This window comes from Crotalus tigris, unplaced genomic scaffold (assembly GCF_016545835.1).
Source record: "Crotalus tigris isolate CLP2741 ecotype Arizona unplaced genomic scaffold, ASM1654583v1 scf7180000023598.3388751, whole genome shotgun sequence".
NCBI classification, from domain to species: domain Eukaryota; kingdom Metazoa; phylum Chordata; class Lepidosauria; order Squamata; family Viperidae; genus Crotalus; species Crotalus tigris.
The window spans coordinates 2,099,040-2,122,422 of NW_024100068.1; the positions used below are offsets into that span (position 1 = coordinate 2,099,040).

A 23,383-nucleotide genomic window follows, 5' to 3' on the forward strand; every position below is an offset into this window, starting at 1 on the left:
AAAAGTAGTTGTCATTGCTTTAGCTTTGTGAAATGTGTTGTAGTGATTAAACAGCTGTTTTAGAATTAGGAAGACCCAGATTCAGATTGTACTGCTGAACGTGAATTGCTAATATTTAATTCTGCACTGTATTAATATTCATTAGACTACTTTGAGCCGGTTGCTATCTCTTAACCCAATGTACAAGACAAAATAGTTAGGTTATGCATGCTGCCCTGAGCTCCTGGAGGAAAAGTGAGATGCAAATCAAATCAGGTAGTCAAACACCTTCTTGTGAAAGAATTAGTTGATTCAATATGCTGGCTTTCATTTTTTTAAATTTCTGAAAGTTTGAGCTAACTAACAGGTTTCTCCCATTTTCACTGTATCAATGGTACATCATTGTGTAGGTCCTAATTAATTTCAGTCAATAATAATGATAACAACTGCAATAATAATAATAGAGTTGGAAGGGACCCTGGAGGTCTTCTAGTCCAACCCCCTGCTTAGGCAGGAAGCCCTATACCATTTCAGACAAATGGCTGTCCAGTCTCCTCTTAAAAACTTCCAGTGTTGGAGCATTCACAACTTCTGGAGGCAGGTTATTCCACTGATTGTCAGGAAATTTCTCCTTAGTTCTAGGTTGCTTCTGTCCTTGATTAGTTTTTATCCGTTGCTTCTTGTCCTGCTTTCAAGTGCTTTGGAGAATAGCTTGACTCCCTCTTCCTTGTGGCAGCCCCTGAGATATTGGAACACTGCTATCATGTCCCCCTTTGTCCTTCTCATTAAACTAGATATACTGAATTCCAGCAACCGTTCCTTATATGTTTTAGTCTCCAGTCCCCTAATCATCTTTGTGGCTCTTCTCTGCAAAACTGTGTGCAGTATTCCAAGTGTGGCCTTACCAAGGTGTTATAAAGTGGTATTAACATGTCACATGATCTTGATTTTATCCCTCTCTTAATGCAGCCTAGCACTCTGTTGGCTTTTTTGGCAGCTGCAGCACACTGCTGTCTCATATTTAAATGATTGTCCAATAAGACTCACAGATCCCTCTCACATCTTAAATAAAGGGTTTTTTGGATTGAAATTCCACTAATCAAGATAATAATCATCGCTTGATTTACAGTTTTTAACAGTTATATTTAGAGGATAGCCTGTAGTGATATTTTGTTCCAGGGGCAAAGTAGGCATTCTTCTGTCATACTTTACAGCTGTCATGCCTTCGTGGATTAGAATCCTATTTCGGCTTCCAAGGAATTCAGTGATAACTGATTGTTGGCCTTCCAACATTAGCGGAATTATCAGAAATGTATGATGGCAATTGTTGTGATATTCTGAATAGAAAATCTCACTGTGGAGGTTTTAGGCAAGTTAGATCTATTTTTATCTTGTTCTACATCTGGTCTTTGTATTTGGTCAAATTTTTGACATCTTGCAAAACCATGGAAGCTTCCAGAAATCTCAGAAGCATGACTCTACTGCTGCTATCAATTGCATGGAATCTGTTATTTTTAGACTTATGGTAACATGAAAAAGGATTTGGAAATAATTCTTCAGAGCCATCACTATTATCTTACTGTTCTAATATTTTTATGTTTTGTCTTCCTCTTCACAAAACAAAAAAATGTACAGCAGAATTGTACAATAATTAAATGAAGAAATAAGTCATACATGCAATTATGCAAGAGAGAATGGCTAGTCACAATTATCCTGATTTTTTTTAAAGGCAAATGTTAAGCATTGCAAAGGTTCACTGCAGTCTCATTTTCAAAACTGCTATTTTCCCCCTCCAGTTTCATAATGCTCTTTTTGTCACACTTGAACTATTAGACATGCTTCCCTTACTTTTGATAGCTTTTTTTAAAACAATAGTTTCATTCATTCTTATAACTGAGTGAAATGTTTCCTGGGTACCCAGCTTCCTCTTAATAGACTAATACAGTAATACAGTAATTCTGCTGTATCAGCATTGAAAATAATTAAGTCACACTCTGAGATAGAGTAGAAAATGACTGCCAGTGGTAAGACTAGATCCATAATTAGTGCAGGAATAAACAGAAAGACTTCTATTCATAGCTTCTTCTAAATTTGTGGGATATTTAGGTTTCTTGTCTGCTTATATTTACTGTACCTAGGACATATATCATGTATGGATAGCTTTATTAATTTATTAAATTAAACCTTAATATAGTAGCAGATCTGTCACAGCAAATTGGAAGAGAAGTTGCCAGGCAAATAAAATAAACAACTACCAGTTTGTGTTTGCTTTTAATGGAGAGCTGCCACTTGAAAAATCTTTTATAGTAATACTAAGTGCTAGATTATAGATTAACAATGGCTATCAAGATTTCTATATCAAACAAATCCTTGTCTGGATTTCCAATTGTTCTCATGAGTCCCTGGCTTCTTATTTGGGTCCTCCTGACTGTGGCCATTCCTCCCTCTTGACACTGTCTACAACCAGTCTTGACATCCAGACTGTCAAGGAAAGACTTCCAGTATGTGATTTTTATATGATTGCACACCATCTGTTCATTGCTGCTAGACACAAAGGAAAGTTGTGTTAATAGTCTTCGTGCTCCACTTTCCCCCTCCCTACAGGACATGGCATATTTTTTCACTTTCAAGTTGAAATACTGAATTTTTAGGTAATTATCATGCCCCCTATATTCTTTTTATCACAAGGTGTTTTGGTCTTTTGAGAAGGAAATAATGAAAGAAGAATAAAAGAAGTGGACATTAAATCAGTGTAAAGAAGGTTGCAGAGATTTCTTGCATCTTCCATTTGTCTTTACAATCCAATTATATATAGTACCACACTGCAGTTGGCATAACAGGCATGTGATGGAATTATCTTGCAATCAGGTTGCCTACAAGGACACCAAGAAGATGAGCGGTTTTATTTTATTCCGTCCCCCTTCTTTAAATCTCCTTAGATTTAAAAATGGTTTGGGCCACCAAATTAATTGTTTCAGAGAAAATCCTTCTTTACAGATCACACAGGATAAAGATAGGAAACATGCTTTCTGTAGACGTGAATCAGATGTTCTTTTGGAGTTACACTGATTTTCGCTTTTAATTCCTTGTCTTGCTGACATATACATTAAAAGAATAATGAGAGCTGTATTTGTGCACTTTAATGCTCTCCTTACCGATCCTCATGTACTTTATCTTTGCATTAAGCTAGTGAAGAGGGCTAACTCCCTATCTCAGGTAGAATAAAAATAATTGCAGTACCATGTAAACAAGAAAATAGTGGCTGAGCTGAAATATTGCTTGGACAGCTAAATAAATTTGCTAAAATAAATGAATAACAGTCAAAACAGAAATAAAGACACTATACAGGTACTGCACTGATAATGATGATTATGATGATGATGTTGTTGTTTTAAATATGATTGTCCAATTGACTAGGTGTTGAAGCCACTGATTCAGGTTCCAGTCAAGGATTTATGGAGGCACTGTTGTAAAATACATGCTGTTTCATGTAGGGTAGTCCTGTGAAATGACAGTCTCAAGTCTAATAAGTTTAATACATTATCACCATCATCAATATTGCAAGAGAAGAAGTTTCATGTTCTGCAGTGTAAGCAACACATAGCAAAACAATAAACGTAGTAAAGCAGCATGAAAGAAAGCATTTTTTTAAAAATGAGACAAACTAAGACAAACTATTTTATTGAATAATGTATTTTTTTTAGTTTGCTTTCAATTTTTATATCCCTACAGCATGGAAGAACAAGTAAAATAATACAAAAGTAACAAATTTAAAATAATTTCAAACCTAGTTAAATACACAAGCAGAATAGCATCCTTCAGATACGTTGGTAAAAATATTCCTACTATTCCACACAGCAAAAGGAAAGTTAATTTGGGGGCTGATTGGAGTAGCTGTATACACACTCCCTATTCATGTAAAAAATACATTCCAAAGAATGAAAGCAATGGGGAAGTACATAAAATTTGATAATCTGATTTTTTTCCTAACTAATGATAATACAGTACAGCAACTATCAAGAGAGTTATAGAACAGGATGAAGCCACCAAGATGTTGACAGGTTTATTTTTATCACCTTTCCCACCATCCTTACTTGAAACCCAGAATTGTTTATCAATTAGTATTTTATATTTATGCAGGCAAAGGAAAACAAACATGCTATGGTACCTCCTCACGGTCCATGCTTCTGACACTAATCAAGCTATATGTCTTTATTTATATTGTCCTTGCAGGCTAAGTGAGAATTACATTTATGCCACACTAATACACTCTTTTTTCGGATCTTCTTAAAATCGGGTCTTCTTCAATCTTTGCTATAGGCATCAAGGGCCAACTCAGGATTTTGTTGCTTGATGCACAGCAGCTAATGGAGCCCCTCCTCGCAAAGTCATGGTATATAATATCCAAGACCAAGCAAGTTGTTTTGGCAGCTGAGGCAGTAAATGTCACAATTGGCTCTTTCCCCCTACTTGGCAGCAAATGCATATAGTCAAGACAAGAATAAAAACCTGCTAAGACAGCTGACTTGGTTTATCTAATGGTAAGGCTGGCTCTCCATAAATAACAATAAACATGGTTGCCACATCACATCTATGTCGACTTTTAAAAAGCCATGGGACTTGGTTAGTGCTTTTAAAAGTAAATTCCACAGAATGGAAGCCTGTATCAGGAAGATGTCCCATCAAATATTTTTGATCTTGGTTTTTAAAGGAAGCCCACATCTGTTGTCTTTGGTAAATAAAATGATATCCCCACTTTCAGGCCATATGGAGGAGCCAAATGGATCAGTTATTCTCTCAGACACATCTCAAAATTTGCTGCATGAGTGACAGTCTCGTTTTACCTAATGGTTGAAACATTCCTACTGCCCCTTTAGTATTTCAGAGTCTTAAGTATTGCTGCTGGTAATAAGACTTGAGTAGTTGCAGAGAAGTTTCATCAACTGAGCACAGGGAGAGATCTGAGCAAGTTTCTGTAAAATAGAAGTTCAGGAGATATTCTTCCTGGACCACGTCCTTTGTTGTTGTTGTTAGTTGCAAAGTTGTGTCCGACCCATTGCGACCCCATGGACAACGTTCCTCCAGGCCTTCCTGTCCTTTGCCTTTAGCCTTTTACTGCTTATGTCATTATCCTTTGGGCAATGCCACCACCCAGCATGCTTATATAGCTAAACAATTTCATTTTTGCAAAAGCAACATTGCCTAATAATTCTGGGAAGCACCGCAGGAGGAAATGGTGGCTATAAAAATAGAGTTATTTATTCCAGAGAAAGGATAAAGCAACCACTTGAAATAGTGCCTTTATCTCTTTTTTTAAAAGGAGACAATTTCTTACAAAGTGAATTAAACTACAAAATATGCCAATTTTGATTTCTAGCCCAGTCAACTACCCCACATTTATTTGATTCTGCTTTAAGCCCCTCTATTCTATTTTTAAGCCCCCTTTTACAGAACTGCAGCTTCCTTTTCACCTTCCTCCTCACAGTTTAACACAGATGTCTAGGCTCAGCCTATTGTTCCAATTGTCTGTAGTTTAAAAAAGCTCTGCAGTATTTTACGGCTTCTATTGTATGCTTGGTTCCCTGAGTGCTCTGCTCACGGCATATTGCTTATCTTGGCTGTGTTTGCTAAACCCATTTATGGTTCTCTCTCCTCCACATTCTGTAGACACTTGTTCATCAGGGAGCTTAAATTGACTTCTCTTCCATTCTGTTTCTTTAACTAAAAATGCACCATTAAGGTTGATTGAAGTCTTTTGAAAACACTTCATAAAAAATGAAAGGGCATAAGAAATGAGGCTACCCGTGTTTGCAAATACTTGTTTTTCAGATAAATTGGTGGGAAGAAATCTGAAAGAACTGGGAACTTAACAACGCAATTGATAGGTGCTGATATCTTCCCCTTGTTTTTGCACAAATTGGCAAAGCGTACATAAAAACAGTTTGGGAAATGTAAAAATTGGGCCACTCAGCAAATTGTTTTAAATAAAAGACAGACTGGCTGGAGAAACCCAGATCAAATGCTTAGATTGCTTTATGCATTTATCCCTGAATAAAGACGTCTTTTTATTGTTAGATATTATCCTCATCTTATTGTCACACTGGATTTCAAAAAAGAAAAATGTTAAACAATCTTTACAGAGTTTTAATTAAATATGAATAAAGTGCATGTACCTCTTGCAAAATATTTCTATGTGAGTAAATTAATAGGAAATTTAAAAAAAACAAGAAAAGAATTAGGATTTAAGGTTCTATTTTGAATGCATTTATTCTTATTGCGTACTACATGTACTGTAATTGCATGATATTAAGATAAATGTCTGAAATTTGAAGGACAAGAAGAACTAGAAAGAAATGCCAAAAATACAGTTTGCATTGAATAGTTGTAAGCATGGAAAAATATTTCTCAGATGGGCTTGCTTTTGTTTTATTCATTGAATTGTTAAAATGTGCAATTAGTATAATATTCTTTTTCAGAATATAATACTAACCAGTAATTCAATAGGACTTTATAAATTGTATTTTTAAGACAATATTTGATTAGGAATCAGCTTTGGTAAAGAAGTAAGTGAGCAAATGTATAGCTTTAGAGAATTGTGGATGGTATCATAGGTATGGGAGGAAGTGGGGGCAAATGATGAAATATGTATTGTGCTATTGTGATGCAAACTCAGCCCTGTGTATATATATATATGTAATAATGTAATGCAAGTTTGAAAGGGCATATTTTGCATCATAAAGCCAGGTTAATGTTTTGTTTTTCTGGTATCTTATAGTTTTTAGGACAGATGACAGTGGAGCCTCCTGGTAAGTAGGATAATTTTCTACACTTCCTTATAGGTCTTTAAGGATTTAAATCTGTAGTTTGTGCTGTTAAATATCAATATGCATATATTTGTCATGTATCTTTAACAAATGAATACTCTTATAATTTCCTATTAATTTACTCACATAGAAATATTTTGCAAGAGGTACATGCACTTTATTCATATTTAATTAAAACTCTGTAAAGATTGTTTAACATTTTTCTTTTTTGAAATCCAGTGTGACAATAAGATGAGGATAATATCTAACAATAAAAAGACGTCTTTATTCAGAAACATCCATGCGTTCCAAAGAGCAAAAATGTATTTGTAAATCATCCAAAGTAAAAGGAGGCAGCTAATTCTCTTCAATGAAGAGATTTGTAGAGCAGATCTGTTGTAAGATAAGGAAAATGCCTCTTATTGTAAAAGAAAATTATCACAAGGGATTACATAAAGCTTAAAAGCAAGCTAGAGCTTCCAAAGGATAAGTGATTAAAGAGAAAATGGCAGCCTGCAGCCAGCTCACGAAGAAAGCTAAGATGGTTATTTCTGTAAGGGGCTAGTCACCCCTGATCTTTTCAAATTGTCTGCAGATCTCTGCAGATGCAAGAGACACATCCTCAGCATATGATTATGACTTTTTCCAGAATTTTAAGATTTGTGCAGGAAGCCATGTGAAATAAGGGGAAGTGGCAGCTAATGAGAGACTTTTCGTGATGGTCTCTCACTTGGAAAATGTTTTTGGCAGTGAAGGGAATTTTTGTATATAGACAATAAGCTTAAGACCTTTGTCTGTTGTCATTGCTGTACTGGTTGTGTATGACTGGCATGGAATGATTTCTCAGCTGGTACATTAATCAGAATAAATTTGTGCTGTGTAGAATATACTAAGTTTGAATAGCCACCTGTTTAAATAGTCATGGCCAGTAAATTGTTATTTTTGACCAGGTATACAAGTGTTAAGACCTTGCACAAGGAAATACAGATACTGGATTATGATATTCCATGTCAACCATGTCTGAATCAGTCATTGAAAAGTCTGATCTACCATTTTTAATAAAAACTTCAAAATCATTCAGAATTGGACTATATTCTTATAGGCAGGTTAATTCTATTTCATTCACTTAAAAATAATAGAAGATTGACTCTGATTTTGCCTTATGAATCTGCTTATCACATTCATTCATTCATTCTGACTAGCTGGTCAGTGGAGTACCTTGCTATTAGTGAGAGAGAATTTTGTTTGATTCAACTTACAGATTGACCATCCGCCCTCCGAAATATCCTTCTGGGACCTGTTCTCTGCTATAAGGTCTTGACTGCGAAACTGGTACATAAAGGTGTACATACTTGCTAACCTTCCCTAAAAATTTGGTGATTTTCCTGGTCAGGGTTAATGAAACCCTGGATAAGATACATAACCGTACTATATGTTCTTAGGTGCTCATCTTCCAGTTTCTCCCCTGAGTTCCCTTTTCCCAGGACTCTCTGTTCCAGCTCCTCAATGCCAGTCATGCCCTTGCTGCTTAAAAGAGCTTCGATGTTTTAGAAGCAGGGTGCTTCTTACGTATCTTCATTTATGATGAAGAAAACAAAGATAAAAATGTTGGCTTTGAATATGGAGTGAACACTTAACAGAGGAGACTCAGAAAGCAACACCCCCACCCCTTCCCTGTACAGCCTGGTTACACATTCAGGGAACAATGGGATCTGAAGCCCATACATGCAGGGCAGCTTGTTTGGGTTTAATTCCATTCTAGCAGACATTGTGCCTTGTATCCCATCCATGGAATGTCCTACTGAGAGAATACAGTTGAAATATTGCGGTCCTTTTCTTTTTCTTAGGTAAAATGCATGTTAGCTCAAGGCAAATTATTCACGATTAATATTTTGTATTGTGTCCTGTATACATTTTGCCTTGAGTTTTTTTTAAATGGAAAAGAGTAAATAAAATATTATGAGAAACACATTTTCATATACCAAGTAAAATTATTGGTTGGTAGATCTTTTTGAGTAAACCTTTCCATTAAAAGGATCTGCTTGTATTAAAAACTATAGCTTCTCTCTTTCCTTCCAGCTATTGCACCTTTCCCAACCCTGTGATTTCTGGAATTTGAAATTACATTTTGTCAGTATCTCCCTTTATTTATCAATAGTTATTATACTGATGTAGCATGTAGCTCTAGATAAAAAATGGTTATTGACAGAAAGGTCAGCAGACAGATTTTTAAAATGTTATGTATTAGAGAAAATTATGATTTAGTTCTTTCATTTTCCACCTTTGATTAATACTGAAAATAAAAATGTAGTAGGATGAGCTGCCAGATTTAAAAACGGGTCAGCAATACTTCAGTTCCTTTTCATTTTTAACAGAAAGTATTATATTTTATTGTAATTATTTTTAATTATTTTAAGAATAATATGGTTGTACATTTGTAATGAAGTCAGTTCATGGCTGTTTTATTTAAGTTTAATTTCAAGGCATTAAATAAACTACATTTTAAGAATAAACATGTGACTTCATAAACGCTTTTAAACATACTTAGTTCTGAAGGTGCTTTGGATAAAATGAACTTCCTGACTACAGTATCAACCACCCAGAGGTTCCTGAGAGCAATCATTTTAATTTCCCGGAAGATCCCAAGATCTGGCATACAATCCTAGTCATGTGGCCTATTAAACTGGAGGCTCATAGGAAGAATCTGCTTGCCCTGGAGGCCTTCAGGCAGATGTCAGCATTGATGAGCTTTACTCACGCCACCCTTGAACACTAGTAAATAAATAACCAACATGATGTGTTTGATTTGAGACTTATGGCCTAGGTGAATTGTGCACAAAAGAAACAATTTTAAATATATATAAACCACGGGAATTGACAGAGTAATAAGCCATGAGAAGAGGGGCAAATTGGTTAGTTCTTTCTCTGCCTACTGGTTGCCAAATGTTTCCTTATATCGGGATCTCTAATACAACGATATGTTCCATCAATTCTTTTGCCTAAGATCAAATGTAAAGATGCTCACAGCTGTAATCTCTCCTTGAGTTTATACTGAAACATTCCTCTACCTCATACGGTACCTCTTCTTCTCATTGAAATGTAACTGGAACATGTTAAACCAGGATAAAATGAAACTTGGGTATTTTTTAGTTCAGCCTGTTGTGTGAACTCAATGATTTGTGAAAACTCCAAACTTTTTGTCAAAATTAGGGTTTAATGTGTAAACCCACCCACAGAATCATTTCCAGTATGGCAATGTACCCTTTGACGGGTTATTTTGTTTGCTTTTCTGGCAGGCTTCATCCTGCAGCAGATATGTAAGCTCTTTCTTCACGTTCTCTAAAACAAATTAACATATTTTTCTTTTTGTGAAATGCCAAACATGATTCATTTGAGTCATTATGTCTGGAGATGTTACTATTTTATAGTAATCATTTCATACAAGCCTTCTCTTTAGAAATCATACTGCTTTGATTTAATCCACAAATGAGATTCCAACATATGGTACATGGACATTTTCCAACTCTTCTCAATTGCACATATTATAGGAATTGATGGGAATATTATATTTTTTTCTTTACAACTATTACTTCTCAAAAGCCAAAAATATTTTTTTTAAAAAAATCATTCAGTCAGTTCGTTCTATAACATATAATTTCATAATTTTGGATCTCTTGTTTTCCTGCTCAACTCAAAAAGAATGTGTTTCTACTCAAACCTACACAATACAGGAATCATATAGTGACATGAAAAAGAAAGCACCCTGCTAATACAATGAAATAGAGAACATTTCTATTAGCAACATCATGTTACATCTGGAAAATCATGGTTTGTAGTGGACTTTTTTCTTTCCATTAGCAAATAAAACTGATTTACAGTTTACAGTATAGTTGGATGGAAATTCAAATGCACACAAGTATTAGGTGTTACGTTTTTATGTATACCAGAATTCCTCAGTCTGGCACTCAAATTGTCTCCAGTAATTTCAAGAGGCAAAGTTCTGTAATTTCACTGCAGCAAAATGAAAATGTATTGTAGCACTGTAAAGACAAAATTTGTTGTGACATAAGCTTTTGTAGAATAGTTTTCATCAGCTGCTCTGAATATTACCCTGAACTATAGATAGAGACAGACAGACAGACAGACAGACAGCAAATAGTAAGATTAGAGAGAATATAAAAAATACAAATCTGATTGATGGGAATTCTATCCTATAATAGTTTATCTCCTAATAAATGTTTTTAGAATACTTACAAGACTTTACTGTTATAGTAATAGAGTAGTCTTAGCAACTTAACATGTTATCGTCCTAGAGTAAGCCTGTTCAAAGCTACTCTCCTAAACTCTTTTTATTTTAAAAAGTAAAATTATGAGGAAATCCATATATTTTCCCAACTCTGAGATGTAGGGCACTTAAACTGACAATGAGCACTGGCTGCTTCTTATGTCCACACAGGCTACAGCAAGCTGTGAATGTAGATGGAATCCCTCACTTCCCAGCTGTTCAACTTGCTGTAAACAAACTGTAAAAGCTTCCATTTTTGGAGTTAACTCTTGGGAAGCAGCTGTTTGGAAGTTGTAAGTTGTTTTAAAAAATGAGCAAATCTACTGCCATGTTTGATTCAAGATGATATATTATATTCTGAATAAAAATATAAAATAATCTTATATAATCAACTTTAAGAAATCGATAATTTATTCATTTTGGTCTAAGTCAGAAAAATATGTGGGAAAGTATGAATGCATATGAAATTATTTTTTTAAACTGAAAAAAGTAATTTTTTATACTGATGTCAGGACTATGATTCATTTGTTCCTATATTGAAACTTTTTTTCAGATTTGCTACTGTCCGATATTCTGAAAGAAAGTACAATTAAAAAATAAATTAAGAACAGTTTTTATATCAAAAGAATTTCAATGCTGGCATTGTTTAATTAAAGAAAGCAGCTTCTTTCTCCAAGAGTAAATCAGCTATTGGCACTGGATGGGAAACTGAGCAGTTGGATGAGGTCACTGGGCCTAGCCAAAGCCCCTGATGAGCTACACACTTTCCACACTGTATCTATATGGAAGAAGAACAATTTGGAAGTTAAGGCAACCCCACCAAAAAGGATTTTTAAAAATAAGTATAAAGAAACAAAATTCTGTGCAATGGTAAGTTCCATGTCTATTGAGATTCTCAGGCATCCAGATCATGGTTGTCCCAAAGGTGCTTTTTTCAAGAGGCAACTGGACTTTCTTTGTTTTTCCTTGAGGACGTTTCACTTCTCATTCAAGAAGCTTCTTAGATGAGAAGCAAAACATTCTCAAGGAAAAATAAGAAACTCAGGTTGCCTCTTGAAAAAACACTTTTGAGACAATGGTCAGTTTCCCACCTCCTTAATCAAGGGTTGCCAATTCCATTTGAAATTAGTTTCCTCCCCAATGTTCTGCTGACATGTATCTATATTTTTCAAAATCCACTTTTCATAAAAAAAGAAGAGGAAAAAATTCACTGAATTAATTACTGATTAGAATTAACTGCTTATAAAAACAAATCAGGCTTGTGCTCCCACTCTATAAATTAACCTTTCTTTCTCTTACACACCAACTACTCCTGCAAAAACATACAAACTTTTCTGTTCCTCCTTCTAGCAGCAGCAGGAAAGAAGAAAATTAGGTGGAAATGGAATAAACAGAAGGGGAAACTGTATTGGGAGGGAATGAAAACTGGGAGATCAGTGCTGACAGGAAATAAGCAGAGAAGAAAGTAACTTGACAGGGGAAAAAAAGAAAGTACCGTATTTTCCGGCGTATAAGACGACTTTCTAAACCATGCAAATCTTCTCCGAAGTCGGGGGTCGTCTTATACACCGAGTCGTCTTATACACCAGAAAATACCGTATTTTCTGGCGTATAAGACGACTTTCTAACCATACAAATCTTCTCCGAAGTTGGAGGTAGTCTTATACGCCAAGTCATCTTATACGCCGGAAAATACGGTATGTTAAGGTATTACAAAAAGGATTAAATTTACCAGGCAATCTTGCTCTTCCAAGCAAGAATTAATTACAGGTAATCCTCACTTAACAACCACAATTGGGCCCGGAATTTGGGTCATAAATCATTGTTACATGGGCCACCACGTAACCTGACTCAATTTTACTACTGTTTTATAATGGTTGTAAAGCAAGTCACCACAGTTATTAAATGAAACATGTGGTTAAGTGGAGACTGCCTGCTGCTCTAAAGATCAAAGCATCTATAATGTCCAGAAAAAAATATCTGCCGATTCCTTTGGTTTTAACAACTATTCCTAACATGAGAATCTCTGAGTGACATTCTTGCTTTCCCCTAGCAATATCTCTTTCCAGAAACAAAATCCTTTTTTTGATTTGAGAGAAAACTCTGCCAGCTTATTTTATATATTCTCAAGAGAAATCAGATGGCTTGCTATATTTGACAGTGTGGTAGAGTGAGGTATGGTATAGCATTATAGTGTTAGACTAGGACCATAGAAATCAGATTCAAGTCCATCCTCATCTGTAGAAGTCACCATATGATTTTGGGCCATTTCCATTCCCTCACAGGTTTATTGTTTGGGAGAAAAAAATAGGAGTAGGGAAAACCGTCTTAAGTTGCTGTACAAAAGATGGGATCAAATCAAATCAGTATATCAATCTCTCCCTTAACTCTTGAAGAAGAAACTATAAAATACAGGACTACTAGTGGAACTGCTTAGCTTCTGCAAATGAATTGTATAAGTCATCTTCAAACTTATGCCATGCAATATCAGAATCCATAGAATGATACATTTGGAAGGGATACTGCATTCACTATTCAATTCAGATTAATGCAAAACATACATTCAAAATGCAGCTATTCCTAACTGATATTTGTTTAACTTCTGCTTAAGTGTATTTAATAGTGGAGATTCCACTATTTCCTAAGTTGCTTGTACTGTTGTCAAGCAATTAATACTTTAGGAGGTTTTCCCTTAATCTTCTATTCTTCAGTCTGAAACTCCTTCTGCATATTCTTGCTGGATGTAATTTAGATTTTTTTAATCAAAACCCATGTTTTAATTCTGTATCTGAACAAGAAAATCTATGTAGCTTAGAACACGGAAATAGCAAAGAGAATTTGATTTCGTGTCTATTACACTTCAGCTAAAAGCAACTTTTTCATACATCACACACTGAAGTAGTACATAAAGATTTGGGTACAGAAATACATAAGATACCATATTTTAGACAGATATTTGTTCAGCAACTGTTCAAAGTTATAATGGCACTGAAAAAAAATGGACTTACAACCAGTTCTCAGAGTTCTGGCTGATGACCCTCACTGATGACCCTCACAGCACCTCCTCGTCACATTCTGCCCTGCACAAACTGCCTCCACTTTTAACTCTATCCACCCACTTCTGCCCCTCACTGTCACCTCCAAGCCTAGTGCCTGGAGTCTCCGTGCTGAGGGGCTTGAGGTTATCCTGAATTGGCAGCCCCAGTGAGGGGAAGCAAGGTGATTCTGAGGAAGAAGAAATCAGTGCTAAGGAAGCCTGGAAAGAAGGTCTGCTGGGGATGGTGGAAGCAGCAGATGTAGATAGTGGTGGCAGAATACAACTGTGTCTTTATCTTGGCCTGACTGCATCAGGCAGCCAAAAAGGCAGAGTTGGGAGGGAAATACCAGTAGGTGGGTGGGAGGGATTGAAGTGGAGGCAGTTTGCACATGGCAGATGTTAGTTGGCCTCTTTTGGCTCAGTGATCCTCTGAAAGCATCCCTTGACTTGGAAGAACTAAGGCTTAGGGCTAGTAGGGACCAAGCTGGGAATGGCTTGGATTGGGGTGGGAGTTGCAGAAGATGGGTGAGGTGATTGCCATTTGCAATCTTCCTAACCAGTTTTGACAAACAAAGTCCATGGAGAAGACAGCAGGAGATTATAAACTGAAATCATGCGAGGTCCTTGCCTAACAACTGGAACTGGGATTATTGGAATTTCCCTCACTAAACGGCATGGTCACATTTTGTTTTAAGGACTGCTTTGCTTAGCAATGGAAATTCCAGTCCAAATATAACCCGAGGACTACCCATAGTAGCTAAAATGTTAGACCAAAACAAGAGGTATTGAGTTTCAATATCCTGCTTTCTCAGAAAGCTTCCTGAGTAATGTCAAGTCAATAATGATATTTCAGTATAATCTTCCCATAAGATTGTTATAAGTATAAATGAAAGAATCATGATTGCTATGTTGAATTATTTGGAGGCATAGAGACATAAAGCAGATAAGATAACTAACAAACTGGCAAACTACAGTACCACTCTTAGTTGTCAGAAGAGAGCTGCTGAAATCATTAACATGGATGAAATAAACTTACATTATTTAGCAAGGATGATCTATGAGGTCCCATGACTTGGAAAGTTACCCAATGTACTTTTGGCTTGCCTCATGGCTAATTCAGCATGAATGCTCCGAGAACTACACAATCCCGGGGCTGTGTTCTTTGGTTTCCTACCTGAAAATTAAACTGCATAATTGGTATTCTCCAAATTTTGGTATTTTTTAATTAGTTAAGGTAAACAAGAGAAAAATGAATTGAAGTGAAAAAACAGAAGTGAATTATAAACCGCTTACTTCAAGATAAACAGTTACAGATTTGCACAATTATTTTCCCACCTCTGTTCTCTCATAGAACAGCCCTTTCTTAGGACTACTATAATTTGGATGACCACTAGTGGCAGCAAAGAACTTTAGGTATCTTTGTTGCTATTTCACAATCATCCACCTTTGTGCAACCAGATATGACAGTTCCAATTGCCATGCCAAGCCTTTTTTTTTAGTTCCGTTTAATCAGGTATTGACGCCTAGTGACTGCCTGGACTAGTCCCTGTAATTTTCTTGGCAAGATTTCAGAAGTGGTTTAGCACTGCCTGCTTCCTAGGGCTGAGAGAGTGACTAGCCCAAGGTATCCAGCTTTGTGTCTAAGCAGGACTAGAACTTAGAATTTCCTAATTTTTAGCTTGGTGCCTTAACCACTATATCAAACTGACTCTTTCCATTCCATTAGTCTTCTTTTTAAGTCATATGCCCAGAGACGATACTTTTTAAAGCTGTGTTATCATAAAGTACTTGGTTCTTGATATTAATTCAATATAATTTTTGTTTATCTAATCATTTTATTTAGAAAGCTGTCTGGACTGCAAAATGATTCTGGGCAGCTTTCATAATTAAAAGAGGGGAAAAAACCCAACAGAACAAAAAACATATAGTTAATGTGTTAAATGAAGGAAATTATTATTATGTCTAAATGTGCTAAAATGTAACATTTTGAGGCAGGCAAGCAACTGAATTCAGATCAGGGACAACAGAGGATTGGAGGAATATGTGCTCTTGTCTCACCCATAGAAGATTCATATGTACAAGACTGTACATGTGCAAAGCTGTCCTTGCAACTATAGCCCTTGGACGGGTGTACTTGCTTTTGTTAACTCTTCTGCCCTGATGATTGAGCTCTGAAATTAGGGAAATTAGGTTCCCATTCCAGGCAGCTCCTGCTTCAATCCTCAAACAATCAAATTGACCATCTCATAATTCCATTGCACAGTCCAGAGCTATCCAACACCACCACAGTGATTTGCCCAAATCCATGAGAAATCATTGACAGGAACCAACATTTTTGACACACAGCAAAAAAAATCAGCATAGCAGTTCACTTATACTTACTTTTGTTAGCCTCGCTTCCATTCACTTCATCAATAGTATAGGGAAAACCAAAGTCAGTCACATATGCATGGGTAATTGTTCCTGGAAGACTCATATTGGCAATCTTCAAGGGACATGCTTTGGAGAAAGAAGATAACAGCCCAGGAAATCCACACTCTATTGGAGAATTGGCTGAAGGAAGAACCTATATGGGAAAATAAGAAGCAATAACGTATAATCTCCTAGTCTTGAATATGCTATAAAAAATTAATGCTGTAGGCTTGAACATTCTGCTTTACAAGAGAGGGACCCCAAACAATTGAAAAAGATTTGACTAGATGTTGAGGAATACAAGCCAGGAAATCCTAGGGATCTGATTTGCTGGCCAATATGCAGGAGCTAGGCAGGTCCTTATCAATGTATCTGGGGTTAGTTTGATTGTTAGGCAAAGTGGCTCTTTCAAGAGGGAAGCAGAGCTGGGGAAGCCCACTGTTAAAGGAGATGGAATGTTGAGATTATCAACTGATGGATGATAGAATCTTGGAGTTTCTCTAGGTTGCAATTTCCTTGTAAGGGTTGCCCTTGAGCTATACTGTAAGCTGGTAAGAAGGCTTATATTCTTTGGTTTAGATAGGATTGCAGGGGACTTTGGGGAGGGGGGGAGAACAGGATGTAGTCTCCATTTTGTTTATTAGGCTTATTTTCTTCACTACACTCAACTGAGAGTCAGTTTGGTCTAGTCGTTAAAGCACCATGCTAGAAACTTGGTAATTGTGAGTTCTAGTACCACCTTTGAAGTTGAAACTCAAATACTTTGGCCACCTAATGAGAAGGAAGGACTCACTGGAGAAGGGCCTAATGCTGGGAAAGATTGAAGGCAATAGAAGAAGGGGACGACAGAGAATGAGATGGCTGAATGGAGTCAATGAAGCAGTAGGTGTGAACTTAAATGGACTCCAGAAGATGGTAGAGGACAGGAAGAGCTGGAGGAACGTTGTCCATGGGGTCGCGATGGGTCGGACACGACTTCGCAATTAACAACAACAACAAGTACCACCTTAGGCATGAAACCGGATAAGTGATCTCGGGCCAGTCATTCTCTCTCAGGAGGCAGCAATGGTAAAGCACTTCTGAAATCTCGCTAAGAAAACTGCAAGAACTTGCCCAGGCAGTCACCAGGAATTAAAAAATCCATCTTGTTGAAGTCTATTTAATTCTTATTTTGTCAGTGATTTCTCAAACAATGAATCTGTCCAACTGTGTCTGTCTGCAGTGCAATACAGTGGCAACCGTAATATAATCTCTCAACTATTCAGGGCTATTCACTTTGTTTTGTGCCAAAATGATTTGTTATGTCAATTGAGAGTGTGCATGGTTGTGCATTCCAAGAATAAGCAGAGAAAACTGACATTCAGGGAGGGAGATGGGTGGTTAAGTGTGAAAAATAAATGAATAAATCAATCAATGAATGAATAAAAATGCAAATATTAATCTTGTCAGGGACGTCTTTCATAGTGAAGTCCAAGAACACAGCACTACTAATTGTTACTTCTCAACCAGAACTATATATTATTTTTAGGATAGATGCAGAGGAGCCTTCTTAGTGATGGTCTCTATTTTATAAAGTTATCTATCAAACCCCTATGGATATTCTTTTACAACCTTTTTTTAAAAAGTACATTGCATTTATTCCAATAAGCTTTTAAGTATTATTAAAATCAGATGTTATTGTTTTGTGTGCCATTGTATATTTCTGACTATTTGGGTGTTTTTTTTCAAGCAGCTGCTATTTAAGATTGACTTTTAATGCACAACAGTAAAAATAAACTCTTATTATTTTTAACAAATTTTCAAAAATCTGATCAGGCTCCCAGTTAATCCAATTTTTGAATTAACATTTTCTTATAGGATTTCACTGCCAGATCCGAGGACTGCAAGTTTGTTTCAGTGCTTACTGTAAAAAAAATGCACTTCCCATTTTTCTGATATTCTGCCCTAGATCTCAGTGCAGGTGTGTCCTCTTTCTGACAAATTCCCATACTTTTCTTTCTTCTGAGGTGGAGCATATGATATTTTATAATTGACGAGATCAGTTTAAAAGCCAACTCCACAATAGGTTATTAGACAATTTGAAAAAAGTATCTGTGTAAAAATAGATGAATTCCCTCTACTCCCTCAGTTACCTTCCGAACCAGGAACCAATTCCTAATTTATTTAAAATGGTGAATTTGCTGTAGTCTGTCTTTGGCAGTAGTCTTATGCAAGCAGATGGAAGCCCTGATTAGAGCAATAGTATTTCTGCTGGGGAGAGAGACTTATAAAGAAAAATAGAAAACTGGAATTTTAAGCCATCTAATTCAGTCTTGGTTAACCTGATTGGCATTTGCTCTCTTGATATTTCAGGCAAATGATGACTTTTGCAGCCTACCTGAAAATGGTTGGGGCAGAAGCTGGAATCTTCTACATTGAAAACATCCAGTTTATAACTGAGTTGTGGCACCTTTCTTATAAACATTAACAAGCACTAATAGCTCAATTCTATGTTCTGACCCCAGTAGGTTTTGACAGTATTTCTTCTTCAGCTGACAGCAATTTCCCTTCAGTTTCAGCCCACTGCTTCATGCTCTATCTTGAACAACTGAATAAGAGAATTTTCCCCTTCTCTCACTGAAAACCTTTAAAAGATTTTTTTAAAATCTGAAAATTCTGCTAGAGGTGGGGTATGCCTACATCTGATAAAATGGATGAAAAAGGAGCATGCAAAGAACGATTTGATTCAAGATGGGGAACTGAGGAACCTGCTGGGACTCAAATGGAGGATATCCTTGTGACACCAGCCTGTAAGTAGAGCAGTCTGAAAATGGCAAGTGATGCCCTTTGAAATAATGCTTCCCCTTTTGCCACCCCATTCTTATTTCTCTAAGAAGTAGACTTTTCATTTTACAAAAGGAACCCACAACCATAACTTGAATCCATGTATGTTATTTGTCCCCAGCAGAAGAAAACACTTGAGATTAGCTAACCATAAAATCGAGCGAAATGAATTGGGGAATTATTAAATAAATGTAATCATCTTCTTTCTTCTTTCTTTTCTTCTTTCTTCTTTTTCTTCTTCTTCTTCTTCTTCTCCTTCTCCTCCTCCTCCTTCTTCGTGTTTTCCCGCAAATGCAGGGTTTGCCTGTTTTGGTTGTGATAGGAATTGATTACTGCTTTGTTACCAGAGCCTGATATCATGAGAGAGAGTAACTGGCCCTAAGTCACCCAGCTGACATTTATGCCTAAGGCAAGACTAGAACTTACAGTCTCCTGGTTTCTAGCCTGGTACCTTAACCACTAGACCAAACTAGCTCTCATTCTTTTAAACTATTTATTAAAATATTTTTGCTTCCATAGGAAACCTCCAACAGTTAAATAGTCTTCTTTGGGTTTCAAGTACCTGGCCCACAAATAAAACTGATATTATATAAGGGGCTAATTTAGTTGCTTTTCTCCATATGAAATTTCATTTGATATTTCATGCCAAAACCAAATTATTTTAAAGGAAAGAATAAGATTGTTCTTCTTAATTTTCTACAGCCTCTCAGGGAAAAATAACTTGAGTGTCACAAAGAATATTGAGAAACTATTGTTCAGTTCTATTACAGGTGAGTAGATGATTTTCATTCAAACTTTTTGAAAAACAGAATATCCCACTAATAAGTGGGAAGCCTTTGCATTCTATTCCTAGCTGCACTAATATTATATTATAATTTATTTTTAAGTGATTTCCAATTTATAAAACACACTTTGGTTTAGAATTAGAGCATTTATTGCAAAATGTGTGAGAAATAAATTTAATAATAATAACAAATTTATTTATAGGAGGCAATAATTGAGTTAACAAGTATCGTTATCTTCAATTGACAAAACCATACTTTTGGGGCATTAACTAGTGAGGAATTGCAGCATAGAGAAACAGGTCTCACTTCTTAGAAAGATGGCATAAAGTTTCCTTGCTATGGCATGTATGTAAGAGTGGAGCTTAAGACATCACAAATCAAGGCTGTCAAAGGCCCTGTTTATAAAAGCTGTATCCTTTTCTCTATAGCAATTTGAAATACTAAATAAATATTCAAACTTAGATGATTCATATTATGTTCCAAGGAGAAAAAAATCTGCAGTTTAAGAGTCAAGATGCAAAAATAAAACGTTTTGCCAATTTTCAAATTAATTCTTCTTTTAATAATAGAAACTGTATGGTGCTACTAAGATACGAGATGTTCATTTCCACTGAAAATTTTACTAGTCTTGTTCAATTGGGGATTATAAACACACTTTCCCTTGTATTACTGAAAATGTAAAACCTGGCTCATAAAAAAGGAAAGGATACTAAGTCTCCAGGATATTGAGGCACCTGTCATATACATGCTCTCATTTCAGACAATACCCAAACCCTCAGAGCTAGTTTTATAATGGGCTGTGATGGTCCTCACAAAGCCAACATGAGAATTTAGTATGAGCTCTCTAGAACAAATCAGTATTCCTTTTAGCTGATTAGTAAAGATATGTCTAAAGTGGCTTCTGAACAAGGCACTAAGACTATCCCCATCTCTACCCTTTCCCTGTGCAATGTATGTTTCTATAGCAGAAAAGTGGAAAAAACGCAGCTCACTAGCTGCAAAGCTGCCCTGAAGTCCATTGTGCATTGGTTACTATGTCAGCAGCTGTGGGAAAAACAGAGCAAGAAACCAGGGGCAGAGACTTGTGGAAATTCTTACAAGTAAGGAAGTGGCCCAACCACAAGCCTAGTGAAACTCCATCGTAAGTTGCAACACAAAAAGCTTGCAGTTTGAACTGTGCCGGAGATACAGCATAAGTCAATCATGGCATGGAATCACAAGGGCATGGCTCTGATCAGGAAGTAATATTAAAGTCCCTATAGAAGTTCCATAATTATAGATATCATCAAGGTCCATAATTAAGCAGAGTCATGACATGTATAATTCATAAGTGCTTTAATAAATTTACATTCTATCTTTTTTCCATGATGCCACTCAAGATGGCACCCATCCACAGAATTTCCAGATGGTCTCTGATCCAGATAATGATGAGGTCAAGGACAACTGACTTTCAGTGGACCAAGAACCCTTACAAATTATAATTCACCAAACTTTTGCTGGTGTTAGGCTACCTGTATAGACAGTGCACATAATTATGGACTAAAAATGTAATTGGAACACAAACACTTCTTGATTTATTTACTGGAAAAAATCAGGTGTGGTTAAACCCAGGCTATGATATATACACATTTTTATAAACAAGATTTCAGATCCAGGGTAAAATTTGGACATAAAAAGTGGTAAGTTTATCGCAAGATAAAACAGAGGCTATTAGATGGTTGTATGACAGTTTACTCATGCACTCTCTACACGCTTTTCTGCCATTTTGTGAATTTGTTTTATTTTAAACTGGTTTTGACATTTTTATGTATTCTGTTTTATTATGTATGCTGTATAGAGTCAATATGTGAGATGGGTAGCTATAAAATGTGATATGATAGGTAAATAGATAAACAAACAACAAGTTACATCTTTGCTACCCAATCCTCACCCATTCTTAACTTACATCCCATTCCCTTGCTTTTTAATTCTCTTCAGCAATTATGTCTGTTGGAAATCATTCCCTGTTTTTATTTGCTATCTGTGAATTAAGCACAGCAGGACTCACTTGGTTGCCTCTGGGTGACAAGGTACCATCAAGTATGGATTCCTTCAAAATAAAAGTGAGTCACAAGTGATACATTCAAAGTCATTTAGTGCTTCAGGAAAGTAAAATGGAATAAGCTGACCTTGCCAGCCTCATCAGAAAATCTTATTTCAGGTCAATGAACATATAATGATGATCATTTCTGAGCAGGTAACAGGGACCCAGGGGGTAACAATAATCTTTGGAGTAAGATAGCTTAAGATAGCAGTATTGTTAAATAGACAATTGCAACTCTTATTTCCAAACTGTCATGATGCCAGTTTTAAACTCTTGATGAAACATGGCAACCCACATGCTGTGTGTCAAAAGTATGCTGAATTATGAAGAAGGATGGAAGGAAGGAAAGAAGGAAGGGGAATAGACCTTTCTAAAGGCAGTATTAAACAGGCAGAATCAAATCTGGTTCATCCTTCCCAAAATAGTAACAGCCCAAACCAAACTTAATTATAATAACCATGCTTTACTTGCTGTTCTAGTAAATGGAATTCAGCTCTTGCCCTCTCTTCTGGGCTAACTGTTATGCCATCCAAAACCTGAAGGTTAGGTAAGCGAAATATAAGGAGGGGGCGGTGACAAATCTTACGTGATACCTAAGAAAGGAAGAGAAATGCAAAAGATTAACCCAGCACTAAAGCATTAGGTTCTCCATATCCACATCCTTTCCAAAGGTTTCAGTCAATTCCTTGACTTAATTGAAAGTGAAGACAGATATAACAAAATTAACACTTCTAACATTAGCACAAGGTAGTCAGATGTAACATACTTGAAAAGGGAATCTATTTTTAGAACTTTAAAAGATAAGCATGCAGTCCTTATAAGGACAACAATAATAAAAATCACATTTTAAATGTGTTATACAGCAGTTCTTATTTCGAAAGAGAAGCTATATTGGTAAAGAGAGTAATGATGAGCACTAAATCCCCTTAGTACTAGTGAAGCATATACAATTCAATGTTATGTTCAGCAGGAAGGCAATTAGAAAAGAGAGAGAATATGACAAAACGGCCACTTTTATTTTGCACCAAATATATTCCTCAAAAATTTTAAAATAAAATTAGACAACTCTCAGAGCTTATTTTTGCCTCAGCCTCAACCTACTGAAATCAGTGTAAATGTACAGCTGAATACAGCAATCAAGCAGTAATAAGAATTATTGGGGCTGTGAATGCTTCA

At 36.1% G+C, this 23,383-nt stretch overlaps 1 protein-coding gene across 9 annotated transcripts in view; it reads right to left on the minus strand.

Moving 5' to 3' along the window:
* Window positions 1–8,154: 8,154 nt before the first annotated feature.
* The window catches only part of LRRC9 (leucine rich repeat containing 9), a 63,036-nt gene continuing 47,807 nt past the window's right edge, over window positions 8,155–23,383 (minus strand). For 3 of the 9 annotated variants that reach the window (XM_039319502.1, XM_039319498.1, XM_039319499.1), the window contains exons 30-34: window positions 22,675–22,800; window positions 22,172–22,213; window positions 16,487–16,670; window positions 15,141–15,278; window positions 8,155–10,822 (exon numbers count right to left, since the gene is read on the minus strand). In XM_039319502.1, the coding sequence (XP_039175436.1) occupies window positions 15,160–15,278; window positions 16,487–16,670; window positions 22,172–22,213; window positions 22,675–22,800 (471 nt within the window). In that variant the 3' untranslated portion in view covers window positions 8,155–10,822; window positions 15,141–15,159. Of the gene's footprint in view, window positions 11,641–12,697; window positions 15,279–16,486; window positions 16,671–17,446; window positions 19,644–22,054; window positions 22,214–22,664; window positions 22,801–23,383 lie in introns of those variants that run through there. The other 6 variants (XM_039319500.1, XM_039319503.1, XR_005553712.1 and 3 more) reach the window with 6 other exon arrangements.